We start from the raw sequence: 17063 nt of genomic DNA on the forward strand, positions 1-17063 counted from the left end.
CCCTCTTGCGGGGACTGATAGACTCGCTGCTCAGCTGGGAATTGTCCTTAGCTATGAATTAACGCTGTCCTCTTGATTAATGCCGGCAGGAGGCTAATGACACCGCGGCCAACTCGAGGGCGACGTGCAAAAACTGTAATTAGCATCGAGGGAAGGGGCTCGGTGGGAGCCCCAGCTCTGGGTCTGGGTGGCACAGCCAGCCCCGCTCTGTGCCGGCGTGGTGGCAGCCACCCAGCTGGGGTCTGGGGCCCTTTTGGGGCAAGAGGCGGTGAAATCGGTAACTGGCGCTTTAGCATCTAAGAGTCAAGGGGTGAATGGATCCAGAGCCACCACCATCCCCATGAGACCTGCAATTAAGGCTGTCGTGGGGATCGTGATTTTAGGTCAGGCATGGCCGGGAGAGAAGAGCAGCAGGTTTTGCTCAGCCCTGGGACCCTGACCCCCATTCCAGGACCCACACCCCCCTACAGAACCCCCCTGTCAAGCCCTGGGACCCCAACCCCTGTCCCAGGACCCCCATCCCCATGCCAGGACCCCAATCTACAAGCCCAGGACCCCATTCCCCAGCTACAGCGACCCCCCCTTTCCTTATCCCCCCAGCCCATCACGTGCCAAACCCTCCTCGTGCCTCTCCACGCCCCCTCCGTGCTGCTGCCTCCCCATAATTACCTGCCGCCCGCAGGGCCCCAAAACTTGGGGCTGAGTCTCATTTCACACAAGTGGTTGGGAAATTACTCCAGAATAGACCAAAATCATTTCTGTGGAACACATTACCGTCCTTAATGACTGCTCTTTTTCAATTAGCTGTCACGGCTCCGAAATAAAGCTGTGCTTTCCTTCTCCAATAAATCACTGCCTTTATTTGGAATTGGAATTAAGAAAAAAAAAAAAAAAGAATAAACATGTTACCCTTTCCCTTTCCTCAATACCAGGCGAGTTGGAGCCATGTTTAAATTATCTCTGCTGCATTCAGGCAGATTGTCAACTGTAAATTTTACAGAAAACAGTAAAGCCGATAAATAAACATGCTCCTTTTGTCAGGGATGAATATTACTGCTGCTCAGATTTATAACTCGCTTCTCTCCTACATTATAGAGCTTTTGTGAAAGTGCTGTCGCAGCTTCTGTATTATGCTGCTGCGGTGGGTTATCTCCCTCCCGGTAAAAGAGCAGCATGAACTTCGTGTGTGATTTAATTTCGGAGGAAGGGCAGCCCCTTCCCTCTGACCTGCTCTGAGCCCTCCCGGCGTCATTTGCATCACTGGGGTCATTGCCCAGAACCCCCTGAATTCACCCCAAAGGGGCATCCACTACCGTGGCTGGGAAAGGGAGCCCTGGACTGAGCCGTTCTCCAGCATCATCTCCTCCAGCATCATCTCCTGCATCGCAGGGACCGGCCTGCTGAGCACAAAACCCACACAGAATTGGGGGAAATGCAGGGAGTTTTGGTGCAGACGCCGTTGCTAGGGCAACAGCTGAGTAACCCATCCAGCCCGGGAGGGAGGATGCTGCAGCCTCTGCCAGCACCGGGGAGGCAGGAAAACACCCCCGGGGATGAGAGATTGCAGAAAATAGATGATTTTTAGCGCAGAAAGCTGGGGAGGGTGGTCAAGGTCCCCCCTGGCAGCCCCCAGCCTCACGCTGGGGCCGTGTGAGCCGCCTGGTCCCACCCAGGGATGCTCGGGGCTCGCTGAGGCTGAGTCAAGTGGAAAGATTCGCTGCTGTTAAAAATCATCGTGGAAACACGGAGCGTTGCCTACCCTGCCTGCACATTTCGGTGCTCTCCAACGAGCCAGGCTAATGGCATTAAAGAGGCAGCTGAGCAGGGCGGCTATTAAATGTCAAGAGCTTTGCACATGAAAATGATGCAGAAAGGCTGGTTGGCTTCTTTTTTCCAGGAGGAATATAAATTTTATTATTGCATGCCAGTCCTGTGTGGTAAAAATATAGCCTGGCGTTTAATAAATAAATAAAAATGAAATAAAATAAGCCGTAAACCTTCAGCTTCTGCTTGTGGCTTGGCTGTGTGTGTGGGGAGAGCAGGTGCTGGCAGGACAGTGATTGTGCAAAGGCACCGACCCTCCTAAGGCCGGGGAGGGGTGTGTGTGGGGTGTGTGTGCAGTCAGATGTGCGGCACACACTTACGGGGAGGTAGTGACGTCCAATTGCTCCATTTCATTGCAAATTAAAAAAAGAAAAAAAAAAAAAAAGCAATTGTGGTGAAATAAAAGCATTAAGCTTCAGTGAACCTTAAAGCCACCGTGGGGAGAAAAAAAAGAGGTAAGCTGGCACTGGTGGTGCTCAGGGAGTTTTCTCTGTCCTTTCGCTACCGGCTCTGAAGTTTGGTGGAGGCGGCGATGCCCCCCAGGCTGTGTGGATGGGGGGGTCCCCAGGCTGGGGGTCCCCGTGCTGGGCCAACCCCCCTCCCTGCTCCCCACACCTCCCCTTCCACCTTACAAGCTGCAGCCCAGGACCCCAGAGCATGTTGGCTGCACGTGATGGTGCCTCTTAATTGTTTTATCCTGGAGATTAATTGGCTCTTTGGGTTTAGTTACTTCTAAGGGGCAGGAGGAAACGCTGCCCCTTCCTCAGATGATGCCTGTCAGAACAAATCATGCTCGGCGTGCATCTCGATTGCTGCAAACCCAACACTTTTTAAAAAAAAAAGGGATTTCACCAACTCCAGATAAGGCGGTGATCGGCCAAGAGAAAAGAAATAAATTGCACCGAGCCTGCTCTTGCTCTGGAGCCGAGGAAGGACGGGAGGCAACAGGAATAAAGCCTGCAGTAAATCTCCCCGCTCCCACCATGCAGCCAAATAAACCTGTCTTTAAGGACACTATAAAAGTAATAAAACCCCCAAGAAGGAGCCACTTTGGTTGCGTTGTCAGTGGTTTAGATGCAGGAATACCATTAATGGGATTAAAGGCAGGGGGAGAGGTCGCTCCCAAGTCCCGGGGGACATCCAGCCCCTGGTCTGGGATGGGTGGAGGGTGCTGGGGTGGCCCCACAAACACACGGGAAGGCAGAATAGCAACAAAAACTCTCCTTTAATAGCTGGATTGACCTGAGGATTTGTTCTGACCGAGGTAGGCAGCCCCGGGGCCACTGTGAGCGAAGGAGCGTGGGGTCAGCTCGATCCCCACTGCCGGGACGGGGCTCACCCGCTCTGCTAGAAAACCTCCAGCCGTTTGTCAAGGGAAGAGTTAAAAACAGGGCAGCTGCTCCCTATAAACACATTCATCCACCTCCGTGCAAAGAAACAGGGACCGGGAGCCCCCCCAGCCTTGGCATTGCTGCCCATGTCCGCTCCGCACGCACATTAGAAAAATATATTTTATTTAAATTCTCCTTTTTCTCCGTGGAGTTTTCTTCTCTCTCTTTGAATATAGATTGAGCGGTGTCTCTAGATTTCAACCTGTGCATGTATTTCTATCAAGATCAAGAGTTAAAAGCCAATCATTGAACACCTAACTCTAGAAAAGGCTGCGTACAATATTATGGCTTTTGCACCTACATCCAAAGGGGACTTGCAGGTTGGAAGGAGGGGAGGGAGCTTGTTTGCGGCAAAGCCAGGACAGGGAGGGAGGGAGGGACGGCTGGGGACCGCATGCAGCTCTGCACAAAGCCAGCCTGGCGAACGGCATCGTCCCGACGCGCACGGAGATCCTTTGGTTTTGCTTGCTCGTCGGCAGGCAGCGGGCGAGGGTGCGGGCAAAGCGAGGGGACCTGTCGCAGGACTGGATTCAGCTGGAGGGACACCTAAAACAGCCCTGGGAATTGCTCCCCACTGCCACGGGGGTTTGATGTGGCTGGGCTGGAGCACGGTCCCTGCTCGCGGCCCCCAAAACTGCTTCTGGGGGGCTCTTCTGGTTCGTAAACTTTTGAAATGAGGCACGGACGAGCTTGTGGGTCCTGTAAGCTCTTCTGTCCAGGGCCAACATTACCCTCTCAAGCATCACCCTCAGGCATGGGGGTGGCTCCCACCCACAGCCCCCCTGGGTGGGGGTCATGGGCCCCTCCCCGGCGCAGCAGGGCTGGAGCAGTGACCGCACAGACAGAGCAGCTGGGGACACCAGCCTTGCCCTGGGGACACCCCCTGTCCCCAGGCTCGGGGAGGGTCCCCATGAAACCAAGGGAGGGTGCGTGGCGGGGACAGAGCCACCTCATTGGGACGCAGCGCTCTCCCCGGTGCAGCCTTCCCAATTTCCATAACCTCCGACTGGGATCCATGCGAGTATCGCCCATGCGGTGCCAACCCCCTCCTTGGTCTCTCCTCCCTTGGGAAGGGTGATGGGCTCCATCCGGGGATGGGCAGCAGCCTTCCAGGGCTGGCCAAGGAGCGAGAGAAATTTCAGGACACTCACCCCGGGGGAGCTCAGCTCCTGCAGCACCGTGGCAGTGCCAGGGGTGGCGGGGGGTGTGTGTCAGGCACAGCACAAGCAACGCGGCGTCCCCCCAAGGGTTGGGCACAAATAACCCGTTGCGTTGCCAAGGAGGGTTGCGGCAGCTCAAACAGGAGCGGGATGGAGCAGGAATCCTGCGGTGGGGAAGGCACCTGCATCCCCTCGGCGGTGCCGCTGCACCCGGGTCCGCATCGGTGTTGGCCAAGCAAGCTCAGCGATGGCTGGGGACCGTTCGTTGCTCATGCAGGGAGTTGATTAACAGCTAATAGCAGCAGATGGAGACTTAAAAGAAAAGCCACCCACTGGGTGGAAGTAGGCAGAGGCCGGGAAGACCGAGCCTTTCCTCGCCATGCAGGGTCAGGTTCCCCCGCCCTCGTCACCATCATCTCGGGTAATAATCATCCGGGACCCCTGACAGATTTTGGAGTTTCAGAGCCGTGTCCACCGTTTTGATGTAGCCACTGATCATCTTCCTCATCTCGGGGGTGTAGGGGTCATACTCCAATTTTCTCAAGCCGGATCGCTTGAAGTTGCCGTCCTTCTGCCCCTCGACGCAGAGCAGCCGGTCCTCGCAGGCGGCGATGCCCAGCAGCCCCACCATCCGCTGCAGCTGGACAAAGAGGTCCCGCTTCAGGTCCTCGAAGTGAACCACCAGCACCTTCTTGCCGTAGCGCAGCCAGTCGAGGGTGTGGGTAGCCCACCATGGCGCGTAGTTTGCCACAAACTCTGGCCACTCTGGAAGGAGCAGAGGTTAGTGGGTGTTCCCGCCGTATCCTCCCACATCCCCCATCTCAGGGCTGCTCCCTGCTGAAATCTTTCAATTATCCTTCTTGCTAATTGATCCTCCCATAAAAATCAGGTGATAAAAGGGATAATGAAACATCAATTATAAGCCACAACTCTCCTGGCAGTGCCGTATACATCTATCCCATGACGCATAAAAGCTCTGGGTATCTGCCTCTTCCTCTTGTCCTCCCCCAGAAACCAATGCCTGATTAATAGCTTAACTGTATTTAATTCCCCAAAGAATCATTAAACACAGTATCTGTTTCATTAAACAGATACAGGACAATTCACCTTGTGTAATCATATCACATAAAACTTTGCTTTGGAACCGCTCCAGGGATATCGTAAAATTAATGTCACGGAACCAAACAGGGGTTTCACAGCGCCCGCAGCCTCTGCGGGCTCCACGCAGGGCTGGCAATGGGGAGGGGGAAGGAAAAGCCTCCCCCCCAGCACCAGCAGCTGTGGGCAAGGCTGGCGAGAGGGCCCGGCTTTTTTTCCAAAATTGCCTCAAAATTAGTTCCTGAGAGAAGTAAACAGTTTGGAGAGCCGCGCTGCAGGGAGCAAGGGGCTTTCCGCAGGGAAGGCTGGGGATGGGACCCCCCTACCCTCTCTTAATTACTCGCCTGTAATCCCTTTTTTTTGTTCTCTGGATGATTTATTTAACCACACACCTGAGCGCTAATTGCAAACCTGGCACAAACGAGCTGTCCCCGCTGAGGGTTTGCTTCCTGCGCTGGTGGGAGGGCAGGGTGGGTGCTGATGGTTCCACAGGGACCCCTGGGCTCCACAGTCAGGGTCCTCCACAAGCTGAGCAAAAATGGGGGGCTCTGACCCCTCCCCAGTGCCAAACCACAGCTCTCAGCAACTCTCCGAGCCCGATTAAAGCCCTCAAGTGATGGAAAATCTCCATCTTTCCAAGCAAGTTGATCCAATGGTTAATTAACCTGACAATTAACCCATCAGCTAATTACACCGTACATCTTCTGGAAAGAATTTGGTGATGTATTTTGATGTGGGTCCAAATCGGACCGTGCTGGGGTGGAGGGAAGGGTCCCCTCCGCCTGCCCCCCTCCCTCCCAACTCTTGGGGACACAAAGTGTTGGACAGGCCGAGGGGGTTTGGGACTTGGAAAGCACAGGAGGGTGCCCATGGGGTTGTCCTGCATCCCTTCCCCTCCTCCCGCCCCCAGCTGTATCTGCAGTTTGTAGTTGTGCTTTGAGGTGCAGCACATGAGGATAAAAATCTAGCAAGAGGCTCGTACCCCTCCACGGCGGGGGCGATGCCAGCCCAGGGACCTGTCTAGGGAGAAAAGCCACTGAGGAAGGAGTGGGATGTTTCTCTTCCCTGGTTTTATGGGATGGGGTGGGGGGGGGAGTGGGGCTGGGCCATCTCCGGCACGGCAAGCACATGGCGATAACGAAATCCAGGCACATAACAGCAACAACAGCAAAAGCTCCCCTTAAATAAACTCTGAATTAAGGGTAGCAGATGTTCAATCAAGCTAAATATTTTAACTCTTTCCAATGAAGTCAATTCCACAACAGCAATTTGTAAATTGCTATAATTAACAAGCCTCCACACTACGCCTCTGTGTGGGAAAGGTAGCGTCTCCAGAGCAGCTGGGTGCACAGAAATAACACCCTGCCACTGCTGATGTCCACAGGGACGGGCTGGCGGCTGCCACCGCACGGCAGAGGGGCTGGGGGCTTCCCCGAGGGCTGGGCCCATTCTCCTGTGCCTCCGCCTTGGGGAAGGACAGATAACAAGGGCTTGGAGGGGATCTCCTTCCTCCCGCTAATTAGAAATTTGGGGGTGTGTGAGATGGCACTGGACAGGCAGAGATGGAGGCAGGTGGGTGAGCTGGCAGCAACGGGCAGGACCTGTGGGAGTTACAGGGTTTATTTCCACCCCCTGGGTGCTGCCTGTGGCAGGGCTGGCTCTGCTGGGGAGCAGGGCTGCCCATCCCCTCCTGACCACCCCAGGCAGGGTGGTCCTGCTGGGACCCCGCTTCGTTGGCAGCGTGGAGATGCTGCAGCACCACACTGACATGTGCACCCACCAGGTGATGGATGATGTCTGATGGATCCTGTTATTATTTTAACCTCTCCTTGCGTTCAGGCTAGCTGCCCTTGGCCTCAAAGAGCTGCTCTGAAGAAGGGGCAGAGTTTGGGTCCTCAGGCTCCTGCCCACCCAGAATCATCTGGGTTGGAAAAGCCCTTGAAGCTCCTCCAGTTCAACCATGAACCTCACACTGACCATTCTCAAGATCCACCAGATCCCTCAGCGCTGGGTCAACCCGACTCTTCAACCCCTCTAGGGATGGGGACTCCCCCCCTGCCCTGGGCAGCCCATTCCAACGCCCAACAACCCCTTCTGCAAAGAAATCCTTCCTAAGAGCCAGTCTGACCCTGCCCTGGCGCAGCTTGAGGCCATTCCCTCTTGGCCTGGCGCTGGTTCCTTGGCTCAAGAGACTCATCCCCCCTCTCTGCACCCTCCTTTCAGGGAGTTGGAGAGGGCCATGAGGTCTCCCCTCAGCCTCCTCTTCTCCAGACTAAACCCCCCCAGTTCCCTCAGCCGCTCCCCATCAGACCTGTGCTCCAGACCCTGCACCAGCTCCGTTGCCCTTCTCTGAACACGCTCGAGTCATTCAATGGCCTTTTTGGAGTGAGGGGCCCAAAACTGAACACAGTCATCAAGGGGCGGCCTCACCAGTGCCAAGTACAGGGGCAAGATCACTTCCCCCTACCCACCCCCTCCCCACTGGCACCAGGCTGCTGTCAGACTTGTGTCTCCAGGCACTGCCACCTCTCTCTGCTGCTGCCCTTGTGACCCAACACTGAAGAGCCGAGCATCTTCATTTCTCCATCCCATCCCATCCTGTTCCATCCCATCCCGTCCCGTCCCGTCCATGCAGGAGCCATCAGCTGTGCCAGATGATGCTGCAGGTCATGCTGGTTGCATCCCTCCAACACAGGGATTCCAAAGGGGTGGCACAGCCCACACTTCCCCCATGGGGACCAGACTTGGGCACTGCTGGGCTTTACCAACAGCTTTATGGCTCCGGCAGCCAGGCTGGAGCTCGCCCACCCGGGTTCTGTGGGAGCGGGACAGGGGTGGCCAAGCCCACCAGCCTACCTTTGCCCTTCCAGTGGGCGTGAGCCGCGAAGCCGATGTGTCCCCCGTATTTGCGGTTGAACTCTGCCATTAGAGCCTTGTAGGGGTTTCGGATGAGCAGGATGGCCGAATCAAAGGATTCAATCTCCTTCTGGCCACTCTCGTGAGTCTTGATGCAAATCGTCCTCCCGCTTCGCCAGTGGTCCCTCTCACCCTTGAACCCTGCCGGGACAGAGTGAGTGGGTGCCTGAGTTAATAAAAATAATAAAAGCGAGCTGGGGAAAGGGAATGATGCGGGGATATCGGGTTGCAAAATAGAGTCGGATAAAAGCAGATGGGGCTTGAAGTAGAATTTGCATTCCTCTCCCAGATGGAAATCATTTATTTTCCCAAGTTATGAGTCCCGTGAAATTCATGTATGAGAGGGTGGGTAGCGGGCATGGGGACCGAGCAGGGCTGCCTCCTCCCCGGCCATGCTCAGCTCTTCTCAGCGAGAGGGTCTGCAACAGCCTGATATTGCACAGCCCGTTAAATAACTGCATACTGCATTAACGTACTTTATGCTTGTATTGGGGGGTCAAGAACATATTTTTATAGCTATAATCTCCCTGACCAGTGTTTAAACTCTCCCAATAAATTAAGAAGAGGAAAAAAGCCGTGCTCGGGGCAGATGGGCTGCAGTGATGCCGTGGAGGGGTCCAGAGAGGGGACCACCATCCCTTATGCCCCTGCACAGAGTATTGGGGCTGAGCCCAGCATCACGCTCAGCCCCTTTTCACCCCCATCCCCTGCAAAGCACAACCCAAACTACCCGGGAACAAGGCGGCAGCAGCAGAGCTGAGCCGAGGAGGGAGATAAGCTGTAAGTAGCTGTACTACATCAATTATAGATGTGTAATTTGCTTTCAGCAGCCATGCTGTGCGACGCAGGGACGTGATGGCTAATCTGCCAGTTGCCTGGATACCTCCGGGCCCCTCCGACACGTTCAGCCCAGAATAAACATGAAACCCATGCGCGGTCGGATGAGCAAAACCTCCCCGAGGCTTTTGCCCGGAGGATGCTCCCACCTATGGGAGGTGTGATGCCAGCTGCACCCCGGGGTGGGTGCCAGGGCCGGGGGCCGATAGACTCCAGGCTCCCTCCCTCAGCGCAGAGCATCTCTAAATTTGGCAAATCTTGAAGAAATGGGTGCTGCTGCATTTGGGGTCAGGCAAGCAGGGCTTTAGGGGGTACCGTGGGTACAAACCCCGGCCAGCTGCACAGGTACCCCAGGTACAGACCCCACCAGCTACAGGGGTACCCCAGGTACAGATCCCAGCGCCACCATGGCCAAGGAGGGAAGGAGAATTTCCTCTCAAAGCCACAAAAGGGGAAGGAAAAGCAGGAGAAACCTTCAAGATCTACAAATAAAACTATTGTAAATGACTATAAAATGGGGGGAACTGGTGTTTTCTCTCCCCCTTGCAATCTGGTGGGTTATTGGGAGGAACTGGCTTCTGCCTGAAAAAGCTTCATGCCCGCCTCAAGCATTTTTTGGCTTGAAACTTATCCTTGCTGCTTAATTCAGGGTCCCCAAGCCCACGTGCTATCGACCCTGGCACCAATACGGTAGGCAGAGCACTGCTGCTTTGCCCCAGAGGGAACAACAGCATCCCTCCTCCGTTAAATATTTACTGGGCAAATACCTGTGTCACCCAGGATGGGAAGATGGATCTCCACCAAACCCTTCAGCCCAAGGAGAACAGGCAAATGAGATCAGCTCCCTCCTCCACCCCACCCCATGAGCTCATCAGAGCTTTTTTGAGCTGTGAATATTCATTAATTTGGGTGTTGGTGTTCCCTGGGTGCTGACATGTTGTTATTTTTATCTGCAGCTACTTGGGAAGCACATGGGGACATTTGTTCTCCAGGATACTGGTGCCACCAGCACCACCTGCTCCCAAATCCTGAAGCTGGAAGGCTGCACGAGTCCTCCTCACCACACAGCTGTGGTTTTCTTTCGCTTCTTACTTTATGCATCCTGGGACAAGAGTGCCAAGCTCGTGGGGAAATCTGATCAAAAACCCCAGTTGGCCTTTTCTTGGGGCAAAAAACTCAGGAATTGCTTTGTTTGCCAGGGTTGGAGCTGCTCCAGTTCCTCCTCTAGAAAGTTCCAACTCCCACAGTGGGTTAAAAATCACCAGTGTGATGGAGAAAACCCAGTTCTGCCCCAAATCAGTCCTGGTCAAGGTTAGTGGGCAGCACAGGGAGGTTATGGGCAGGGCACACGCAATGCCCAAACCATCCCATGGAGCAGCATCAGTGGCACCCGGCTCTGCCCTCCCCTTCCTGTAAACCCAAGGGATGGCACCAGGACCTTCTCCCGGCTCAGATGGGACTGGCGCACCCCTGGCAACAAAGCCCCATCTCACCTTTGTTGTAGAGAGACCCATCAAAGTAGTAGCTGCCGGTGTAGAAGCCAGTGGCCAGCTCGATCAGGTGGCGAGCCCAGGTGTTGCCGGCACCGGGGAAGCTGGCCAGGGCCACCAGCTGCTTGGCACGGGTGGGGAGAAACCTCCGGTCCATGCAGCGGTTGTCTGCAGCGAGAACCAGCCAAGGCACGTCAGGGCTATGGCACGGGAACGTGCTTTTCCCACAGAGCTATCCCGCTTCCTTACGGCGTGCTGCTGTCTCCCGGGAGGATGCTGGGGCAGGGTGCAAGGAGGTGGCCGCTATAGGGAAAAGCGCCCTGCCTAAAGCACACAGGGACACTTCAAAGAATCCTAAACACCCCCAAAAATTCCTCAGAAGAGGGCAGGAGGTGCTTTGTCATTACCAGCTGCTTGCTGCCTGCGTGATTAGGGGAGAGTGAGCAACACGGGTGTCTTTGCCAAGCAACACTCCTGCTTTTTATATCAACAAACGGACAAGCATTTCCAGCACCAACCAAACGCCGAAGCAGGGATCATGTTGACACTGAGCCGCTCTGAAGCAAAACCACCTGAATTTGGAACCTCAGTTGCTCCGTTCAGGCCTTTCCTCTCCCAGTAACAGGTTTCCCCTTGCCCTGTGCTTCCCTGTCCCCACTGGTCCCACCACTGGGACCTGCAGGGCAGTGGGGGACAGGACCCCTCTCTGTGCAGTCTCCCGGGGACTTTTTGCCTGGTCACAGCTATTTTCCCCCATATTTTTCCCCAGAACCTGTCTCCTGTGGCTAGCAAAGCCCCAGCGGGTTCACTGGCCAACTGTAGGCTCTAGCTTGCCGGTACTGCCGGTGACAAGGAGGGACAAGCACTGGCAAGGAGGGATCCTGCCAGAGGCAGATGGCAAACCGCTCTCTCCTGCCGCTGAGTCAGGCAGCAATTAAAGCTGTTTGTTCGGGGGAGGATTGATTTCCCAGGAAATTAAAATAAATGGTAATTTTTAATGAAAGCCAAATAGATGCTGCAAGCTCACACTCACTTTCTGTCGGTGTGCCTGGGAAGGGGTTGGGAAACCGGTGCCAGCGCCCAGGCCGGAGCGGTCCCTGCCTGTCCCCTTGCCTGGCAGCAGGCAGGGCAAGCCCAGTGCCAGCTCACCTTGCACTTGGGTCTGGTAGACGAGGAGATATTCGGCGGTGCCGCAGCTCTCGAACTCCTCGCCGGCGCATTTCTGGGCGCAAAGCTGCTCGTCCTCGCGCTCGTGCAGGGTGAAGAGTGTGGTGGGGAAGCCGCAGTGGCAGGTGGTCCCGGCCAGGGCCGACAGCGGGTACTCCTGCAGGGACGGGTGGAGGGAGGGCAGCCAGCAGCACTGGCCTCAGCCCCCGTAGCAGACCCATCCTCTGCCGCCCGCACTCATCCTCACCGCCCCGGCCCCGCTGTGCAGCGTGGGGGGGTTTGCAGCATCCCCAGTTGCACAAGCAGCTCATTGCAGACACCCAAAACCACCTGAACCCCGACTTTTCCGTGGCACAGCCCAGCAGAGCTGTGGCACGTCATTTGTGAGTTTGCCACCTGCACCGAGGTCACTCAGAGCCCTCAGATGACCCTGTGGTGGCCTCGCCGGCATTTCCAAGCCCGGAGTCACGAGGCCCATTTGGCGGCTGACGCGATTGATTGCCAGGCTGCAGCAGTGCCAGGTTAATCGAGGGGCTGCGGTTATTTACACCTCCCGGCCCCGGCTCTCCCAGCACTGATGGGAAAGTGGAGCCAGCGATGGAGCAGCCACTTGTATTTAACTGGTGGGATTGTTTATTCCCCACCCTCCTCTTCTGGGGAGGCCATGAAGGGAGAACAGGACTGTCCCCACCTGCAGGTCTTTCTCTTCCTCTGCCTTATAATTTACTTAATTTTAATTAATAAATACCCCAGCAATGCCCACTGCCAACCTTTCCCTGCGTGCTTATAGGCATCGTGCCCCAGCAGCAAACTGCATCGCAGCATCCTTGGAGCAGAGCAGGACCAGTGTGACCCTTTCTGATGATGATTTAGATGATTAAGCTTTCCACCTGCACCCCCCCGGCCGCCCGGTACCTTCTCGGTGCAGAAATCCACGCACTTGTCCACTGACATGTTCAGCATGAGCTGGCTGATGGGCAAGGCAATGGAGATGTTGTCCGGCCGGCGGAAGCACCCCCGAAATATTGCGCTGCCATCTGCGAGGGAGAGAGGACACAGTGGCACTGGGAGCAATGCTGAACCGGCCACGAAGAGCCAGGGCTGCACCCCAAAAATTATGCCAGTGCCAGCCAGTGCGCCCCAGACTCAGGAGCAAGAGCCTCTGCGTGCCCCGGCATCCCCGTCCCTGTCTCCCACCGCTCCTCTCCAGCCGCTCATCAGCACAGCGGCTGCTTTTCTCCAGCTCTCGTCACCCTCTCCGGCTGTGAAGCCACGTTTGCTGACAAATCTGAGTCATTTTTAGCCGTGCCAAAACAAGGGCAGACTCGATGGGCCGCGGGAGCCCCATCACGCTCCCAGCCGCTCGCTCGGCTGCTTACAGTGCATAATCAGAGCAAAAGCAAAGTTGGGTTTATTTTTTCCTCCCTATTTTTATCAACTCATTGATCCCAGACTGTATAAGCAATGGAGCCAGCGAGGAGAGCAGAGCTGGGACTGGCCTAGTCCCCCCACATCAGCACTGGTGCCCCAAGGGGTCCCATCCCAGGTCCTCGCCCACTGCTGCACGTACCCGGGCACCCTCAGCCCCTTCCCAGGGTGGTCACTCCACCACGTGCCTGGTGGTGGGAGCTCTGAGAACTGCCACCTTCCTTCCCATCGCTTGGGGATGAGGAAAGAAAAGCAGCAAGTGTGGGTAATTATAGTGCTGCTTAATTGGGAGCCAAACGAGCACTTCTGACGAGGAGAACCCTCGGCTTTTCCTGGAGCTCCCGCACATCCTCAGCCTCCAGCCAGCTCTGAATATGATGATGGTCCTGTCTGGCCATTAGGAAAGAGTTCTTCATCCGAAGTCCCCCAAAATGCCCTGAACAGGAGTTTAGGTCCTTGGGGCTCCCTGCCTCACCCAGCAGTCATCCTCACAGGGGGATCCCCACGATTTGCAGGAGCAAAACTATCCCACTCACAGACCTGAACCGCTTCCAAACCACCTCTCTCGACCCATGACCTGGCTGACGCAGCACGGGGATGCCAGGGACCACCCCCACCACCACCATGAGGGGCTGAACCGGGAGCCGCATCGATGCCGCCAACTTACATCTCCGGGCAGACTCCTGGGCCAGCTCCAGGCGGTAGATGGAGAGGCGGTTGACCCCACCGCAGATGTTGCTCCTCTCCCCCTTGCACTCCATGTTGCACTCTGACTCGCTGGCGTTCGATGCCTGGACCTTGTGTCCACAGTAGCACTCGGCGCCGAATTCCAGCCCTGCATAGAGGTAACCCCTGGGGAGAGGGAGACGGGGGGCGGGGGGGGTGCTCAGCACGTCCCCAGGCATACCCCCAGCTCCGTGGGGTTTCACAGGAGCATCTCTGCTGCAGGAAGCTCCCACCCAGCGCTGGAAGCAGCACTGCATCCCAAGGATGCATTGTTGGATGAGATGATCATTGCAGGTCCCTTCCAACTGAAAATATTCTATTCTATTCTATTCTATTCTATTCTATTCTATTCTATTCTATTCTATTCTATTCTATTCTATTCTATTCTATTCTATTCTATTCTATTCTATTCTATTCTATTCTATTCTCCCTAAAGCGGGGGAGCTGTGCTGCTCACTACAGACTGGATCTGGAAGCGGGGGGATTGCAGCACGGGCAGGTGCTTGCCAAGTGCCAGCGGAGCTGGAAACCCGCTGGAAAGGGGCAGTGCTGGTGCTGCAGGGGGGCTCTGGCGTGGAGCAGCCCCGTGTTGGCACCGCCAAGGATGCGCCGCAGCCGTCGGTTCGGCTCATGGCATGCGTCCGTCACGGCGAGCATCCTGCTGAAGTGGGTGAGCCCTGCGTGGGGGACGTGCCACTGCCCCGGTGACTGGCGATGGCCCTTTGCAGCAACGTCCTTCCGTGCTGCGGGATGCGGCGCAGACAGGCTTCAGCTCTGGGGGAGTTTGGAGGCAGCAAAGTGCCACCCGCTCCCACCAGCACAGACCACATTTAGGGCACATCCTTTGTGTAACACTGGGAAAAGGAGAAAAATTCTGCAGCAAGGAATCCGTGTGTCTCCCCAACTGCTCACGGAGGCGTTTTGACAGCTGGGAAGGTCTGGGGAGGGTGTTTTGGTCGGGGACGGCGTTTTGGTGGGGCTAGCCGTGGGTGGAAGCGCTCAAGACTCCCCCAGCCCCGAAACAGAGCCCTTACACCCCCCTGCCCTGTACGAGGATGGAATCCGTCATCCCCGCCGACCTTTTTCTGGGGGTCCTGGAAAACACCAGTGAATTGAAAAAAAAATAAATCAAAACGAGATAAATCTAAATAAAAAAGAAGGAAGGCGAGAGGAAGGGGAAGGGAGCAGCCAGGGCAGGGAACTGTGACAGCAGAGGAACACTGGTGTGTGTGGGAATTGATGGAGACACGGTGCCCGTCTCCCGCCCTACCGTTCGGCACAGTTGTCCTGGCAACGGAAGACTGTCATCTTCTTGTAGTCGAAGAAGGACACGCCGCGCAGCGTTCGCCGGCGAGTGTTGTCCACGTAGCAGCCGATGTATCTTGCTGGGGGGAGGGTAGAGGAGAGGGGGGTAAGAATCAGCCAGGGGTGAGCCCACCGATTCCCAACGCCCCCCCTTTGGATTTTTCCCTGAATAGGGATGTTCAGCAACGTGCCTTGTTTGTTTTAGAAACACGTGCTCTGGGTATGTCCTGAAAAAAAAAAAGGTGAAGCCCATAAACACCCACTACAGATAGAAAGGACGCTGGGGCTCTGCACTGAGGCTTCTTCTCTCCATCCTCTTCCAGCCTTAAAACCGAGCAAAGTGGCTCCAAAAAGAGATGAGTTACATGGTAAAATAACCAATCCCCTTCACTCTGCCCTGCCAGGAACACAGAGGTGGGCAGAATGGCGAAAGATGGTTTAAAACAAATTTTCCTCAGCCAGCAGCTCGCTTTCCCCAGCCCCAGCAATCGATGCAGAGGATGTTTGCCCAGTGCTAACACTTGGCAAAGTAAAGGTTGATGCCTGTGCTGAGAGCAAATGAAGATGCTGGTAGACAGGGAATAGAGCTGAATAAATAGCTACGATGAAATCATTTATTTGACAAATGTAGCCTTTTCCAATAATCTGAAAACAAACAGCCGTCTCCTCGCCGGCGTGTCTGTTGCGAAGCTCCGTGTCAGCTGTGGGATCTTGTTAGGGGCGAGCAGGTCCACAGCTGTCCCTGTTCAGTCTCCTCATTAGGTGCCCTCATTAGTACCCTCGTTAGTGCCCTCATTAGTGTCCTGCTCCTGCTCCCACCTGAGCATTTGCTGCGGGGAAGAGGTATGGCTGCTGATGCAGGGATGCGGTGCTGGTGCAGGGATGCTCAGCATCCTTACTGCCACTGCTGCCCAAGGAGGATGGGGGGTTTGGGAGCTGATGGGATGAGCCATCTGGTAATCAGCTAACGAGGTGTCCATTAACGTGTTCTGGCTTGAGGATGTGCAGGTTAGCCACACAGTATGGGTGTCCCAGGGGAGGGTGGCCCCAGGGACCAGTGGCAGAGTCTTACCAGCCCGGGACTGATGGCAGAGCTGGTTTGGAATCCCAAACCAGTCAGGTTCCCTGTTTTGGGTACACATCCTTGATGAATATAACGGCAATCTTCTGCTTTTCGTAATCCTGAAATTGTGCTCCACTCTCAGGGCATCTTCTGCAGGACACTGGCACAGGGTGACCCTGTCCTGGAGTAAATCCCAGAGCCCATGTGGTGGCCACTGGCCTCTGGCTTTGAGCTGCCGCTGCAGAGTCTCAGCACGGGGACACAAAAGGAGAGGCTCCTGTTCTTTCAGGGCCACTGAATCCCAAGCCAAGGAGTTGTTTTTCACAGCAACAAACACCCCTCCAGCTGCGCCACCCAGGGCTCTGGTCTCAGCACCCCGGCTGAGGGGCTTTGGGAAAGCACCGGGCTACCCGGCAGCACGGACTGGGCAGGAGCAGTGGCGAGGGCTCCTCTGCTCTGGTCAAGAGTGCAGCCATTGCTCTAGGCAAGAAAGCTGCATCTTCCTGTACACGATAACCACCCCGTGTCTCTCCTTCCTTCTCCATGTCTCCCATCACACACCGAATTATCCCTCTAAATACAGAGCATCTCGTCCCACTCCAACACCAAACCACACTAAGGGGTAATACTTCTCACCTCCTGCTTGCACTTTGCATCT

General features: G+C 55.6%; 1 protein-coding gene across 1 annotated transcript in view; it reads right to left on the reverse strand.

Moving 5' to 3' along the window:
• Positions 1–3030: 3030 nt before the first annotated feature.
• Positions 3031–17063, reverse strand: part of WSCD2 (WSC domain containing 2) — a 30317-nt gene continuing 16284 nt past the window's right edge. The window contains exons 3-9 of the mRNA XM_074844396.1: positions 15308–15422; positions 13979–14163; positions 12799–12920; positions 11866–12040; positions 10720–10884; positions 8330–8530; positions 3031–5140 (exon numbers count right to left, since the gene is read on the reverse strand). Coding sequence (XP_074700497.1) covers positions 4788–5140; positions 8330–8530; positions 10720–10884; positions 11866–12040; positions 12799–12920; positions 13979–14163; positions 15308–15422 — 1316 coding nt within the window. The 3' untranslated portion in view covers positions 3031–4787. The remainder of the gene's footprint in view (positions 5141–8329; positions 8531–10719; positions 10885–11865; positions 12041–12798; positions 12921–13978; positions 14164–15307; positions 15423–17063) is intronic.

This window comes from Strix aluco, chromosome 18 (genome assembly GCF_031877795.1).
Source record: "Strix aluco isolate bStrAlu1 chromosome 18, bStrAlu1.hap1, whole genome shotgun sequence".
Taxonomy (NCBI): Eukaryota; Metazoa; Chordata; class Aves; order Strigiformes; family Strigidae; genus Strix; species Strix aluco.